General features: G+C 44.7%; 1 protein-coding gene across 2 annotated transcripts in view; it reads right to left on the bottom strand.

The window, feature by feature from the left end:
- The window catches only part of MUC13 (mucin 13, cell surface associated), a 41,032-nt gene that overhangs the window by 10,566 nt on the left and 16,784 nt on the right, over positions 1 to 13,682 (bottom strand). The window contains exons 6-12 of one of the 2 annotated variants that reach the window (XM_074404210.1): positions 12,068 to 12,228; positions 9,118 to 9,237; positions 8,680 to 8,809; positions 7,970 to 8,007; positions 6,295 to 6,379; positions 3,576 to 3,777; positions 778 to 2,178 (exon numbers count right to left, since the gene is read on the bottom strand). In XM_074404210.1, the coding sequence (XP_074260311.1) occupies positions 3,576 to 3,777; positions 6,295 to 6,379; positions 7,970 to 8,007; positions 8,680 to 8,809; positions 9,118 to 9,237; positions 12,068 to 12,228 (736 nt within the window). In that variant the 3' untranslated portion in view covers positions 778 to 2,178. Of the gene's footprint in view, positions 1 to 777; positions 2,179 to 3,575; positions 3,778 to 6,294; positions 6,380 to 7,969; positions 8,008 to 8,679; positions 8,810 to 9,117; positions 9,238 to 12,067; positions 12,229 to 13,682 lie in introns of those variants that run through there. The other variant, XM_074404211.1, reaches the window with a different exon arrangement.

Here is a 13,682-nt window from a genome sequence, read left to right as displayed (position 1 = left end):
ACAGGAAAAAAACTACTCAAACTGGCCTTGTAACAGAGGCAAGTCCAGAGGATTCAGGTATGGTTTGATCAAGGTGCCAGGTCCATTTATCTCTGGTTCTCTCAGCTCTTCTCCTCTCCCTGTGTCAGCTTTGTCCCCAGCAAAACAGAAGCAGTTCAAGGCCTCACACCCTCAAGCCCACTTTCCAGAAAAAGAAAGTTTCTCTTTTTCCAAGCTTCCTACCAAATTTTAGGTTTTATTCTAATTGTATCCACTTATGCCACATGTTCACTTTTAAGTCAGTTACTGTGGCAAGGAGTCATGGGATTTTACTGGTTGGCTTGAACAAATCAGGGCCAACCTCTGTAGCTGGGAGTAGGATCAGCCCCACCCAAAATGCTTGGCTGCTTCATTTAGGGTAGGAGTGGGATGTGCATGGGAGAAGCAAATGCCTACTATGTGTTAGAACGTTACCTTGGGTACTCCAATAACCCCTAATAAGGACAGCAGATGTCAATCACTCCCATTTACCATGTGTCATGTTTGCTATTTAAAATGAGACTAGCTGCTGTGTGCATCATCAAAACCCCCAAATGCAGCCTGGGCAACATAGCAAGACCCTGTCTCTACAAAAAAAGAAAAATTAGCTGGGCATGATAGCACACTCCTGTAGCCCACCTACTCAGGAAGCTGATGTGGGAGGACTGTTTGAACCCAGGAGTTTGAGGCTACAGTGAGCCATGTTCACACTATTGCACTCCCAGCCTGGGTGACAGGGCAAGACTGTGTCTCAAAAAAAAAAAAAAAAAAAAAAAAAAAAAAAAAACTCCAGACACAGAAAGGACACCATCTAACAAAGGTACTTTATTGCATTACGATTCATAATTAACAGTCAAGAACAAATAATAATAACAAATAAAATAACTTTTAAGAGGACAAGACATTGGAAATAAAAAAGGACACTAATAACATTTGTAAAAGCTTGTGCTGGATGTGGTTGCCCCATTCTGTGTGTGTGTGTGTGTGTGTGTGTGTGTGTGTGTGTGTGTGTGTGTGCTGGTGGCCACAGCTAAGCCTCTGTCACCAGGGAAGGCTGAGGTCCCAATGGCACACACTGTTGCATTTGCATTCAAAAAGTTCTTTTAGATTCTTCCAAAGAGAACCTACACCCTGAGTCTGGACAGCTGGACTCCTGAGCACAAGCTCCCTCTTGCATCCTTGGCCAGAGAGCATGTCTCCAGTTTCAAACTGACGTAAGGCTCTTACTCCTGGTTTTTTTGTTTTTACACCTTCTCCCAGCCAGTCTTCAGAAGGGCATGATTAGAGGAAGTGCTCCTTTGCTGATAGAGGAGGGAACCATAGGGAGAAGGTGGATCCCAGGTGCCTCCTCTCTAATTCACCTCCCAGCCCAGTTTCCGTTCCCTCTCTTCCTTCTACCCAGTCATGGTTTTTTTTTCTCTCTTTGTCCTCTCTACCACCTAGTGTTTCAAAAACTGTAGAGTGTACCCTATAGGGGACATTTCTAGTCCAGGCCTTCTAATTAGCATCAAAAAGTTCCTGGATTCCCAGTCACACCTTCTGAAAAAACTGAGAGATATCTCTCTTTCCTATCTTCTTGGGTGAGGCTAGGTTGCAAGCTCTGGGCAGTTCAAAGGTTGCCAAAATTCCCCCATTGGAGGGATGGAAGCAGTATCCCTATTCTGACTTTTCAAAGAGTAAGCTGTGACCCTTAAAAGATGATAGGTATCTCTTCTCATCCCCTCAGACCTCCAAGTTGATGCGATGTCTCCCGGGGGAATTAAGTCACTTAACTCAACAGCAATGCTCAGCCAGGAGCAAGCAATGCTGGGGAGCTTTCCCCAGATAGGAGATGGTTCTTGTTCCCCTACCAGTAAAAAAACTTTAAGAAACAACCCTAACCATGGTCTCACTACTCCTGTGAAGAAAACCACCTATCTGACAAATGCTAATAGCATCTACTACATACAATGTCACAGACTCTTATTTAGCAAGCGAACTGTATTCATTGCAAACATGCACAACTTCCGTTCAGAGAGGCTGGCAGATGTCAGGTGGAAGAAAAGCCCTGGAGGCCAGATCTTTACTGGTGCTCACTTCTCCATCAGTCTTTCTAAACACTCAGAATAATAGCTTGTACAGTGGGTGGGGGGCCACGGTGGGTTCCACAATTTTATGATTCTAGATAGAGAGAGGGAGAGACAATACTCTTAGAAAATACTCTAACAGAAACATGCGATCATTTAGACCTATAAATTATTAACATCACTTTTATTCATGTTGTCTTCTTCAGCTTTCTCCTGAATTCTCCCTATCATTTCTCTCCTCGCGTCTGTTCCATTCCCCATCTCTTCCCCAGCCCCCTTTCTCTTCTTCCTTCACCATCTTCCTTCTCTTCATCTCAGCCTGTCATTCTTCTTCCAAAAGTCTCTCACAGGCTTCCTCCTTTCAACATTTCATGCAATCACACTAAGCAGTGCCAGCTATGATTATCCAATACAAACCCAGTGGGTACAAGCTATTGTCCTTGAAAGTCCTCCCTAGAGAAATATAGTATTGCCAGCCTAACTAGTCTTACCTCATTTAAAAAAAAAAAAAAAAAAAAAAAAAGTTTTTTTTTTCTTGGTAGAGATGGGTTCTCCTTACTTGCCCAGGCTGGTCTTGAACTCTTGGACTCAAGCGATTCTCCTGCCTCAGTCTCCCAAAGTGCTAGGATTATGGGGATGAGCCAATAAGCCAAGTTCCATTTTATATCTTTAGAAATGGATTGAGGCCCAGTGCCGTGGCTCATGCCTGTAATCCCAGCACTTTGAGAGGACGAGGCAGGAGGATCACTTGAGCTCAGGAATTTAAGACTGGCCTAGGCAACATGGCAGACATCTCTGTCTCTACAAAAAGTACCAAAATTAGCCGGGCATGGTAGTATGTGGCTGTAGTCCCAGCTACTTGGGAGGCTGAGGTGGGAGGATCGCTCGAGCACAGGAGGTTGAGGCTGCAGTGAGCAGGGATTGTACCACTGCACTGAAGTCTGGGTGACAGAGTGAAAGCGTGTCTCAAAACAACAACAATAACAACAACAACAAATAGAACTAAGAAAGAAATAGATTGAGTAGCCTTGAGATCAAGCGGGAGGGAAGGAGAACATTGCCTTCACACGGTCTGGTGAAAAGGATCCCACAGAACTACGTCTACATCCGATGTCCTTCCTGGCCCTGGCTGAGGCCCTAGGCCTTTAAACAGCCTGAGAAGCATCATCATCATCTCTGGAGACATATCCGTGGAAGTTGGTAATCTAAAGGGACCTTAGGGTATCTAAATTAACCTGCCCTTTTTACAGATGAGAAAATAGAAGGCCAGGGAAATTAAGTGATGTATCTAAAGTCACATAGATGCTAAGAGTTAGGGACCAAGTGGCGGCTACTTCCAACAGCAGAAAGCTTCCTTTTTGATCTGTTTCAATTGAAGAAAAGAAAAAGAAAGCCTGCGGGGCAGCCAAGGATTGAACATCCAACAACCAGGTCTCTGCTCTGCCCTGGTGCGTTCACTCCCCAAAGCAGAAGGGAGGTGCGCTGACTCACCTAATAGTCAGGGCGGGGCACGTTGCCGTGGCCGGCGTAGGGATTGTGCACATGGCTGTCTTTGGAGGCCGCTATCCTGACCTTAGGAAAGATGTTCCGTTCTGCTCCAAGATTGCTGAATCCTGTCGACTGCAGTCTTAGATTGTTAAAGTCTTCGTCAATCAAGTTCTGTGTTTCACTATCCTTCTTTTTGTTATTTGATCTGTAATCAGTTAAGAGGAATTAGGATTTGACAATGGCAGAAAATTCCTTGAGGTAAACGTTAATGTTCTTTTTAAAAATATTTTTAAATTTTGAACTAATTTGACATTTATTTGTAAGTTACCAAATACACACACACACACACACACACACACACACACACACACACACAATTACAGTATTCTCTCTCACATGCCTCATTACCCAGATTCCCCAGTTGTTAACATTTCTGATCCAATTAAGAATAAGTTGCATAACCAAAGAACACTAACAGTTTTTTTTATAAAAGAGTAAGTTTTGGCTGGGCATAGTGGCTCACACCTGTAATCCCAGCACTTTGGGAGGCCGAGGTGGACAGATCACTTGAGGCCAGGAGTTCAAGACCAGCTTGGTCAACATGGTGAAACCTTGTCTCCATTAAAAATACAAAAATTAGTCAGGCATGGTAGCGCGTGCCTCTAGTCCCAGCTACCTGGGAGGCTGAGGCAGAAGAATCGCTTGAACCTGGCAGGCGAAGGTTGCAGTGAGCCAAGATCATGCCACTGCACTCCAGCCTGGATGACAGAGCAAGACTCTGTCTCAAAAAAAAGAAAAAGAAAAAGAAAAAAGAAAAACCAACAAAATATTTTAAGAACCTAAAATCTATTTATCCTCTCACATTATAGTGGAAAAATACCTATTCCACCAAAATATAAGATATGAACTAAATATTAGAAAAAAGGAGCTTTGGCCGGGCGCAGTGGCTCACGCCTATAATCCCAGCACTTTGGGAGGCCGAGACGGGTGGATCACGAGGTCAAGAGATAGAGACCATCCTGGTCAACATAGTGAAACCCCGTCTCTACTAAAAATACAAAAAATTAGCTGGGCATGGTGGCACGTGCCTGTAATCCCAGCTACTCAGGAGGCTGAGGCAGGAGAATTGCCTGAACCCAGGAGGCGGAGGTTGCGGTGAGCCGAGATCGCGCCATTGCACTCCAGCCTGGGTAACAAGAGCGAAACTCCGTCTCAAAAAAAAAAGAAAAAGAAAAGAAAAGAAAAAAGGAGCTTTAAGAAAAATTAAAGTAGATCCCCACTTGGCACATTTAGAATGGAAAAGAGATCACAGCATTTGCTGCCCTGTTAATGGGGGGACATTTAGTCTATCTAAATATTGTTGAATGAATGAATTCTACTGCCCCTTCCTTAAGAGAAGGGACCGCTGGGCGCGGTGGCTCAAGCCTGTAATCCCAGCACTTTGGGAGGCCGAGGCGGGTGGATCACTAGGTCAAGAGATCAAGACCATCCTGGTCAACATGGTGAAACCCCGTCTCTACTAAAAATACAAAAAATTAGCGGGGCATGGTGGCGCATGCCTGTAATCCCAGCTACTCAGGAGGCTGAGGTAGGAGAATTGCCTGAACCCAGGAGGCGGAGGTTGCGGTGAGCCGAGATTGCGCCATTGCACTCCAGCCTGGGTAACAAGAGTGAAACTCCATCTCAAAAAAAAAAAAAAAAAAAGAGAAGGGACCTTAAGGTACCAAGCTAAGAAATACTCATGCAGAGATACCCTAACACACACACACACACACACACACACACACACACACACACACTCTGTGTGTGTGTGTGTGTGTGTGTGTGTGTTAGGGTCTTGCTCTGTCACCCAGGCTGGAGTGCAGTGGCACGATCTCGGCTCACCACAACCTCCACCTCCTGGGTTCAAGGGGTTCTCCTGCCTCAGCCTCCTGAGTAGCTGGGATTATAAGGGTGCTATCACCATCCCTGGCTGAGATAACCTTTCTTTTAAAAAGTTTTTAAAAACCCAGGGGGTTAAGTTGAGGTTGATTTTAGACCATTTGTAGCAGAGTCCCGTACAGGGAAGTTATCTGATGAAAATTGTATTTGACAACTTCAGTGGAGTTAAAATACTAGTACATTAACAAAGAGTTTTTAATGACAAAAGGAAATGGTTGTGATGTCATCATATGGTGTTAAACCAAAACCAAAAACAAACAAACAAAAAAACCCAACCTAAAATTTAAAAAACACGAAAGATACAAAATTACATATATAATAATATTTTAAAAGAAATAAATCTGGAAAGTTATAGCTCAAAATGTTGTCTCAAGGTGGTGGGTTTTGTGAGTGATTTTTAAATTTCGCCCTCTACCCACTTCTCTATTTCCTCAGTTTTCTTCCATGATCATGCATAGCTCATATAAGAAGAAGAAAATTAAGGTAAGGAAAAGGTCAGTGGTATTAGAAAATCCTTCCCTTATCCCCCTTCTCTTGCCCAGGAGAGGATGAGTGTGTTCGAAACTAGAGAGTATCATGATGGCGCAGTGCTGTGTCCCAGGAAAAGGCCACTTCTGGTGGATGTGGTGGCTCATGCCTGTAATCCCAGCACTTTTGGAGGCTGAGACGGGAGGACTGCTTGAGTCCAGGAGTTCGAGACCAACCTGGGCAACATAGTGAGACCTCCATCACTGTTTGTTTTTAAAAATTAAATTTAAAAAAGGACACTTTCTTCCCATACCTTGCTGTGAAGATCAATGCAATTATCATGCTGAGAATCACAATGCCGGCGATGGTGCCCACAATAGTGAGGATCAGCTGAAAATCTGAAAGGGAGAAGAAAATAAGAACAGCTCCCAACAAGCTGACCTCCAGCTGCACAGGTATGTGTGTTCCCGGGGACTCCTAGCTGTGAGGACCATCAGGCTCTGGTCTCCAGCCCTCCAGGCTAGGATGGGTAAATGGCTTATTTCCTGTAGCATCCCCGCCTCACACCTCCTAAACTGTGTCTTCAGCATGCAATTGGAAAGGGCAGCCTTGCCAGACAAAAGACTGTAAATACAAAGGCGGCCAATGGTGGCAGGATCTTCCTGGGCTTGGTGGGGAGTGGGGTCTCAACCCAGGGCCACATCTCCCTCCTTACCTCTGCTGCCCTTGCCTGCCCTCTATACCTCCCCTTACTGATAAGCTCAAGAAATTAGGTTGGAGTTAAATGTCACTGCTAGAGGAGCCAGCCAATGGCTTGATGGTATCAATGAGGGAAGAGTCTAGACATTCATTATCACCCATTCTCTTCTCCTAACTCTGCCTTGGCTGACACTACTGACATGTGACTGCGGCTATGAGACACAATGTAACAGACACACCAGACTGCAAACACTGTGTGTGAAAAAAATGTGAAATAATTGGTTAATCATTTTTTTATTGATTCCATGTTGAAATAATATTTTAGATATATGGGTTAAATAAAATATGTTCTTAAAATCAATGTCATCTTTTTACTTTTAGCAATTTACTTGAAATTTCTAAAATTTCAAATAAAATCTGTAGCTCACATAGTATTTCCACTGGACAATGCTGCTCTAGACCTCTGTCTCTTCCTTCTATGTGACTCCCACAAATGCTGCCTTTAACATGGATTCATGGGGCCAGACTAGCAAGTCTGGGAAAGACCTCAAAGTTTGTCTGGTTCAAACCTCTCATTTTATAGTTGTGGAAACTGAAAACTCCAAAGGAAGACTTAGCTAATTATTCCTTGCAATAAAATACAGTAGAAATGGAGAATGTCACCCATCACTATCTTCATGGCCGGCTGGAAGGCTGACAGTAATATTTCCTTCATCTTGGATCACTGATCTTTAGTTCATTATGTAGATTTTAAAATATAAAATAATTGAAAATCTAAAGTTAGTATTTCTTAATCTGGTGGGGGTGGGGCATGGGAAGGAAAAGAATTTGAATTTGCAGCAAAATATCCCAAACCAGTAAATAGCTCTGAGACAGAAGAATTTGAGTTTTTAAGCATCTGGTTTCTAGGTCTGCTCTTCCATCACCACCAGAATTTTTGAAATGTGCTTGTCTTTTATCTCTATCAGCAGCAGATAATACATATGTAAGCGAATGCAGGAAATCAACATAATGCGAAGACTCCCTTCTCTTGTCTCAAGCAAGTCCAGAGGCACCAGCCCATTCCTGGGCTGAATTCTGTTATTTTCTATGGCAGAGGGGCTGCTTTCCATAACCTAAGGGTGGGCATGGCAGGGCAGGACCCAGAAGACCAACTGGAGGCAGATAGTTTCTCTTTTTATGAAACGGGACAGAGACTTCGAAGGACTGGGCAGGATGTAGAATGTGGTCACTATTGATTTCTCAGATGCTTAATAACTTGTTTATAATCGCAAGACTTTCATACTCACTGTCCTCACAGTTGAGTCCGCTGTAGCCGAAAGCACACCTGAAATATCGTGAGCGATAGGAAACAGTGTTACAGAGCCCCTGTGGGGAGCATGTCAGAGTTCCCACCCCAGTCTCCACCTCTTCCTTTCCACCTTCCTTTCATTCTGTCCTCCCTTGCTTCCCTTCCCCTTTCTTTTGTCTTCCTTACACCCTCATTCTTCCAGGAGACCACCTTCCACGGGGTTCTGGAAGGGTAAGTGGGGTACGCAATTCCATGTAGGCTCATTTGCTACTGACTGAACGCTCCATCTTCTGTGCTCCAGGAAGATTCTGCAGTTCAGGCAAAGCTGAACCCAAGAGGCATGGAGGGTAGTGGAACCCTCTCAGGCTGTGATGCCACATGGCTCTGCCACTTACTTGCTGTCCTGTGAGCTGGGGGATATTTCCCTTCAGTTCAGTTTCCTCACTTGAAAATGGGAAACTAAGACATTCCGGACGGTGTTGCTATGCGATAGGTATTACCTAGTGTGTTTCCTGCAGCATAGAGAATGCTGGAAAGCGATGATGATGATGATGATGATGATGATGATGATGATGGTGGTGCTCTGTCTCTACCAACCTATGCCAGCTTACCAACTTCCTGACTCAGCGCCTGTATACTTGTTGTAAGGCCTGTCTTCTTTGCCTAGCTCCAGCTATGGCGAGACAAACACAGAGTGACTTTTCTTACTCTTGGCAGTTCCCGTTAGCGTCCTCCTGGTAGCCAGGCACGCACGCACACTCGGGGTCCGCACCGGTCTTCTTTACCAAGCATTGCCTGTGCTCTGCGTTGCAGGTATCAGGACACTTTAGACTGGGAGCTTCAAAACAGAATGATTTCTTGGTAATTTTCAGAAACAATCTCTTTAACCCCAAAGCCATAGGTGACAACATGACAGTGTTTTTCACGTTGCTTTTTCTAGGTAAACAAGATGCCGATTGACGCGCCTCCTGTGAAGCTGACCTGGGTTAGCCAGGGTCCCAGCTTTGGTCTGTATGCCTAAAGCCAGAACTCGTATCACTTGGACTCTGAAATGAATGTGGAAACTTAAGCAGTGAATGTAGTATGTTGCAAAAGGAGAGAAAGTGGGAGTCGTAAAGAAGATTTAGAAGCAGGTGAAACACTTACCAACACAGAAAGGGCTCTGCGGGTTAGGCCTTATCAGGTCAGGTTTGCATTCACATGCTAAACTATTGATGCATCCATTCTCGGCCTTTTGACAACCGTAATAATCACACCGAAGGATCTCTGAGAAGCACAATATAATTTGAAAAAATAGCGTAACAATATGGATAAAGTAATTTGTGAAAATGACTCTACCTTGTTGCTATTATACTTTGCCTTTTAATAAGTTTTGGGGCCAGGTGCAGTGGCTCACTGTAATCCCAGCACTTCAGAAGGCCTAGGCAGGAGGATCGGTGGAGCCCAGGGGTTCAAGACCAGCCTGTGCAACACAGTGAAACCCCGTCTCTACAAAAAATTTAAAAGTTAGCTGGGCATGGTGGCAAGTTCTGTAGTCCCAGCTACTCAGGAGGCTGGAGCGGGAGGATCACTTGAGCCCAGAAGTTCAAGGTTACAGTGAGCCATGATCACACCACTGCACTCCAGCCTGAGCAACAGTGAGACCTTGTATCAAAATTTAAATAAAAGTAAATAAGGAAATAAAAATGGGTTGGAAGGCATTAGGGTTAAAAGATGAGTCTGGGCTGGGCGTGGTTGCTTACTCCTGTAATCATCGCACTTTGGGAAGCCAAGGAGGGTGGATCACAAGTCAGGAGTTTGAGACGAGCCTGGCCAACATGGTCAAACCCCATCTCTACTAAAAATACAAAAATTAGCTGGGCATGGTGGTGCGTGCCTGTAGTCCCAGCTACTCAGGAGGCTGAGGCAGGAGAACTGCTTGAACCCGAGGCAGAGGTCGCAGTGAGCCATGATCACACCACTGCACTCCAGCTCTGGGTGACAGAGCAAGATTCCACTTCCGGGGCATAGAGGGTGGGGGGTGGGGTGGGGGGGAGATGAGTCTGAGAATGGATTATGGGGAAAGAATAGGAGTAGGTAGAGTCATATGGCTCCTCTTTAAACATCCCAAACTGTAACTAAGCCTCCATCCTCCCGCCACAGGCAGATACCTCTAATTAAAAGCCTAGAGCAAGAGATTCTTCAATTTGGGACAGAGAAAACAATTTATTTGTGACACTGAAGCTGGAGAACAGGAAAAAGTATTTTCCGGCCAAGCATGGTGGCTCACACCTGTAATCCCAGCACTTTGGGAGGCCAAGGCGAGCAGATCACCTGAGATCAGGAGTTCAAGACCAGTCCGGGCAAAATGGCAAAAACCGTCTCTACTAAAAATACAAAAATTAGCCGGGCATGGTGGTGCAAGCCTATAATTCCAACTACTCAGGAGGCTGAGGCAAGAGAATTGCTTGAACCCGGGAGTTGGAAATTGTGGTGAGCCGAGATCACCACACTGCACTCCAGCCTGGGCAACAGTATGAGACCCTGTCTAAAAAAAAAAAGAAAGAAAGAAAAAAGCAAACATTTAAGAGGTGAAAAAAGGAGCCTTAGAAGGAGCAAAAAGAAGGGTGAGGGAGGCAGGAAGGTGATTAGGAGAATGGTAGATGGGGGCCCAGGAAGAAGGTAATATCAAGAAGGGAAGGATACTGGTGTCAAATGCTATAAAAAAGTCAGATAAGTTGTGGCTCAACAGAGGATTCTGGATTTGGCAACCAGGACTGAGAACCAGCTGTAAACACCTCTTCCTGGGACTGGCCCCAATGGGTTGCTTCTGGGGTAAGGAACTTCTGGTGACTGCTGTGGTGGGTTGACTGCAGTCATGACAGCAATTTATTCACACATTTCTGTACCCCATCTGCAGGGCCCTTCCACGCTGTGCTTGGTCATGTGAATTGCTTTAGCCAGCTGGACAGTTAGAACTGTGATGTAAGCAGAGACTTGAGAAACACTTGTGCATTGAACCTAGGAGCCTGGAGCTAACCAGAATTAGAACAAGTAATGGGAAACCTGACATGGGAAACGGTCACTTTCTATAGGACAGCATTTGAGAGACACAGAGGGTGCATGTCCCACCCTGTGCATGGAGAAAGCAGTAATCAGCCATAGAGAGCCTGGATCACTCCCAGAAAGGACCAGGAAGTCCTCTTGCTGCTATTGAAATCCTCTGGATGGGTCTGGTAAGGATAAGAGACTATGTGGAGCAGAGACAAACATTTAGCTGACCCAGCAGCTAATGGCAGATACTTAAGTGAGCCCAGCAGAGATCAGTTAAGCCTGGCCCAGATCACCAGACTATCCAGTTGAGCCCAGCCCAAATTCAGACCCATAGAATTCTAGGGTTGCAATAAGTAAATGGTGGTTGTTTTAGGCCACTACCGTTGTAACACAGCAAACGCCAATTGCTACAGCTACATGGTGGGCTTGTGTGTCAGTCTAAAGGGGAAAATAGCACAGGTAAAGCTCAGTCTTGCTCTATCACCTAGGCTGCAGTGTGGAGTCGTGATCTCAGCTCACTGCAGTCTCAACCTCCTGGACCCAAGCAATGCTCCCAACTCAGTCTGCCAAGTAGCTGAGACCACGGACCTGCACCACTACACCCAGCTAATTTTTTGTATTTTTTTTGTAGAGACAGGGTTTTGCCGTGCTGCCCAGGCTGGTCTCAAACTCCTCTGATCAAAGAATCCACCCATCTTAGCCTTCCAAAGTGCTGGGGTTATAGGAGTGAGCCACCGGGCCCAGCCATGGATAAAACTTTATGTAATCATTTGTAAAGCTCTAACTCAGTACAAAGCCCTCTTGTTTCTCCTTTTTCCTTCCCTGGCCAGCAGTGACTTGTCTGGTCATTTATACCTTCCTAGAGAGGAACACCCTGGTCAGTTTGATGACTTGGGAGATGGTTGGAAAAAAGCAGATGGCAAGTGAGCAGGTAAAGGGAAGAAGAATTGGCTAAAAGGAAATTTGGAGACATTTATCAGTTCAATAATGTAGTTCTTGGCCCCTTTTCACATAGAATGAAAAAGTTTACAAAAAACTTTGAATAAAATTATACAATACTTACCACTATACTTCTGAATGATTGAGTCATTTCTAATTGCCTTATCAATTATATCAGCCACAGTCGTCTCATTTTCATTTGTGGTTTCTGTCAAAATTGTTACTATTGTTACATTAACAATCTTGTGGCCAGCACGCATTTCAGATCTTGCTGATGGAAGTGTGCTAAAAATGAGATAAATCTGTCATTAATGAATTGAACTGAAGAATCAACAGATAAGTTTTCCTACCTCCCAGACTCCTGAATGTTTTGGCCCTCGTTCTGACCTGCTGTCTTGTCCCTGCAACTGGGGCCCACATATAGAGTCTGGAGCTGCCAAAAGATGGCAATGTATAGGCTTGGAGGTCTCTATTTGATGTGTATTCAGAGGAAACCTATGGTGAAAACAGTGTTCTGTTGGAGAAAACTTAGGAAAACTGTGGATAATGATTTTTTGAAAAATTGCGAAAAATCATTTTAAGGATCTAGGAGCCTGGATCTAACCAGAATTAGAAAAAGTAACATCTGAAATGGAAAATTGTCACTTTCTGCAGGACAGCAAGAGTAGGTCTCGCTGAGCTGTTAAATCTCAGACTGGTTCTTTGAGAGAGACAGAGGGGCCCGTGTCCTTCCCTGTGCATGGAGAAAGCAGTAACCAGCCATAGAGAGCCTGGATCACTACCAGAAAGGACCGGGAAGTCAGGAGGCAGCTTCAAAATGGGAATATGATTGGGCCTGGACACACATGACCTGAAGGAAAACTGACACAAAGAGGACTGGGGCTGCTGGAAACGTGAGCATGTACTACCAGATCCTACGGGCAATATGAAGTGCCTGCCATCTGTAAGACAAGAGACATCAGTCTCTCTCTCTCTGTCTCTATCTCCATCTCTGTCTCTCTCTCTCTCTTTCTCATCAGCACTGCAGTTCAGAGCCCTAAGCACAGCTATGCCAAGTTCCATTATTTCATTGTCCAAAAAGAATCAAGTGATACAATCACTGAGATGGGGGAAAAGGACTTTAAAAAACTTCTTCATTATCTGATGTGTGGCTCTGTGCTTTTAAGCCTCAGCATTTTGCTGTCTAAATGCTTTTTTATGCTCCTTTTTGACTTTTTTTTTTTTTTTTTTTCTGAGACAGGGTCTTGCTCTGTCACCAGGCTGGAGTGAGGTGGTGGAGTGCTTACTGCAGCCTTGACCTCCTGGGCTCAGCTGATCCTGCCACCTCAGTCTCCCAAGTAGCTGGGACCACAGGCACGCCCCACCCTGCCCAGCTCATGTTTCATTTTGACTCTCAAATAAATGCAGAAGCCTAAAAATATAGCCACCCTCAGAAAATGTTTGCATCCATCTTGGGTCCTCAAAACAATCAAGAAAATCCAAAATATGAATGAAATTCGATTTTTAGGCACAAAGGGGAGTCCAAAAAATGAAATGGGCTTCAGCATTTTATATATATATATATATATATATATATATATTTTTTTTTTTTTTTTTGAGATAGAGTCTTGCTCTATTGCCCAGGCTAGAGTGCAGTGGCACGATCTCGGCTCACTGTAACCTCCAACTCCTGGCTTCCAGCGATTCTCCTGCCTCAGCCTCCCAAGTAGCCGGGCTTACAGGTGCCCGCTACTGCACTC

This window comes from Saimiri boliviensis, chromosome 8 (genome assembly GCF_048565385.1).
Source record: "Saimiri boliviensis isolate mSaiBol1 chromosome 8, mSaiBol1.pri, whole genome shotgun sequence".
NCBI lineage: Eukaryota > Metazoa > Chordata > Mammalia > Primates > Cebidae > Saimiri > Saimiri boliviensis.
Note: the sequence above shows the minus strand (reverse complement) of the source record. Positions and strands in the feature narration are given on the sequence as shown.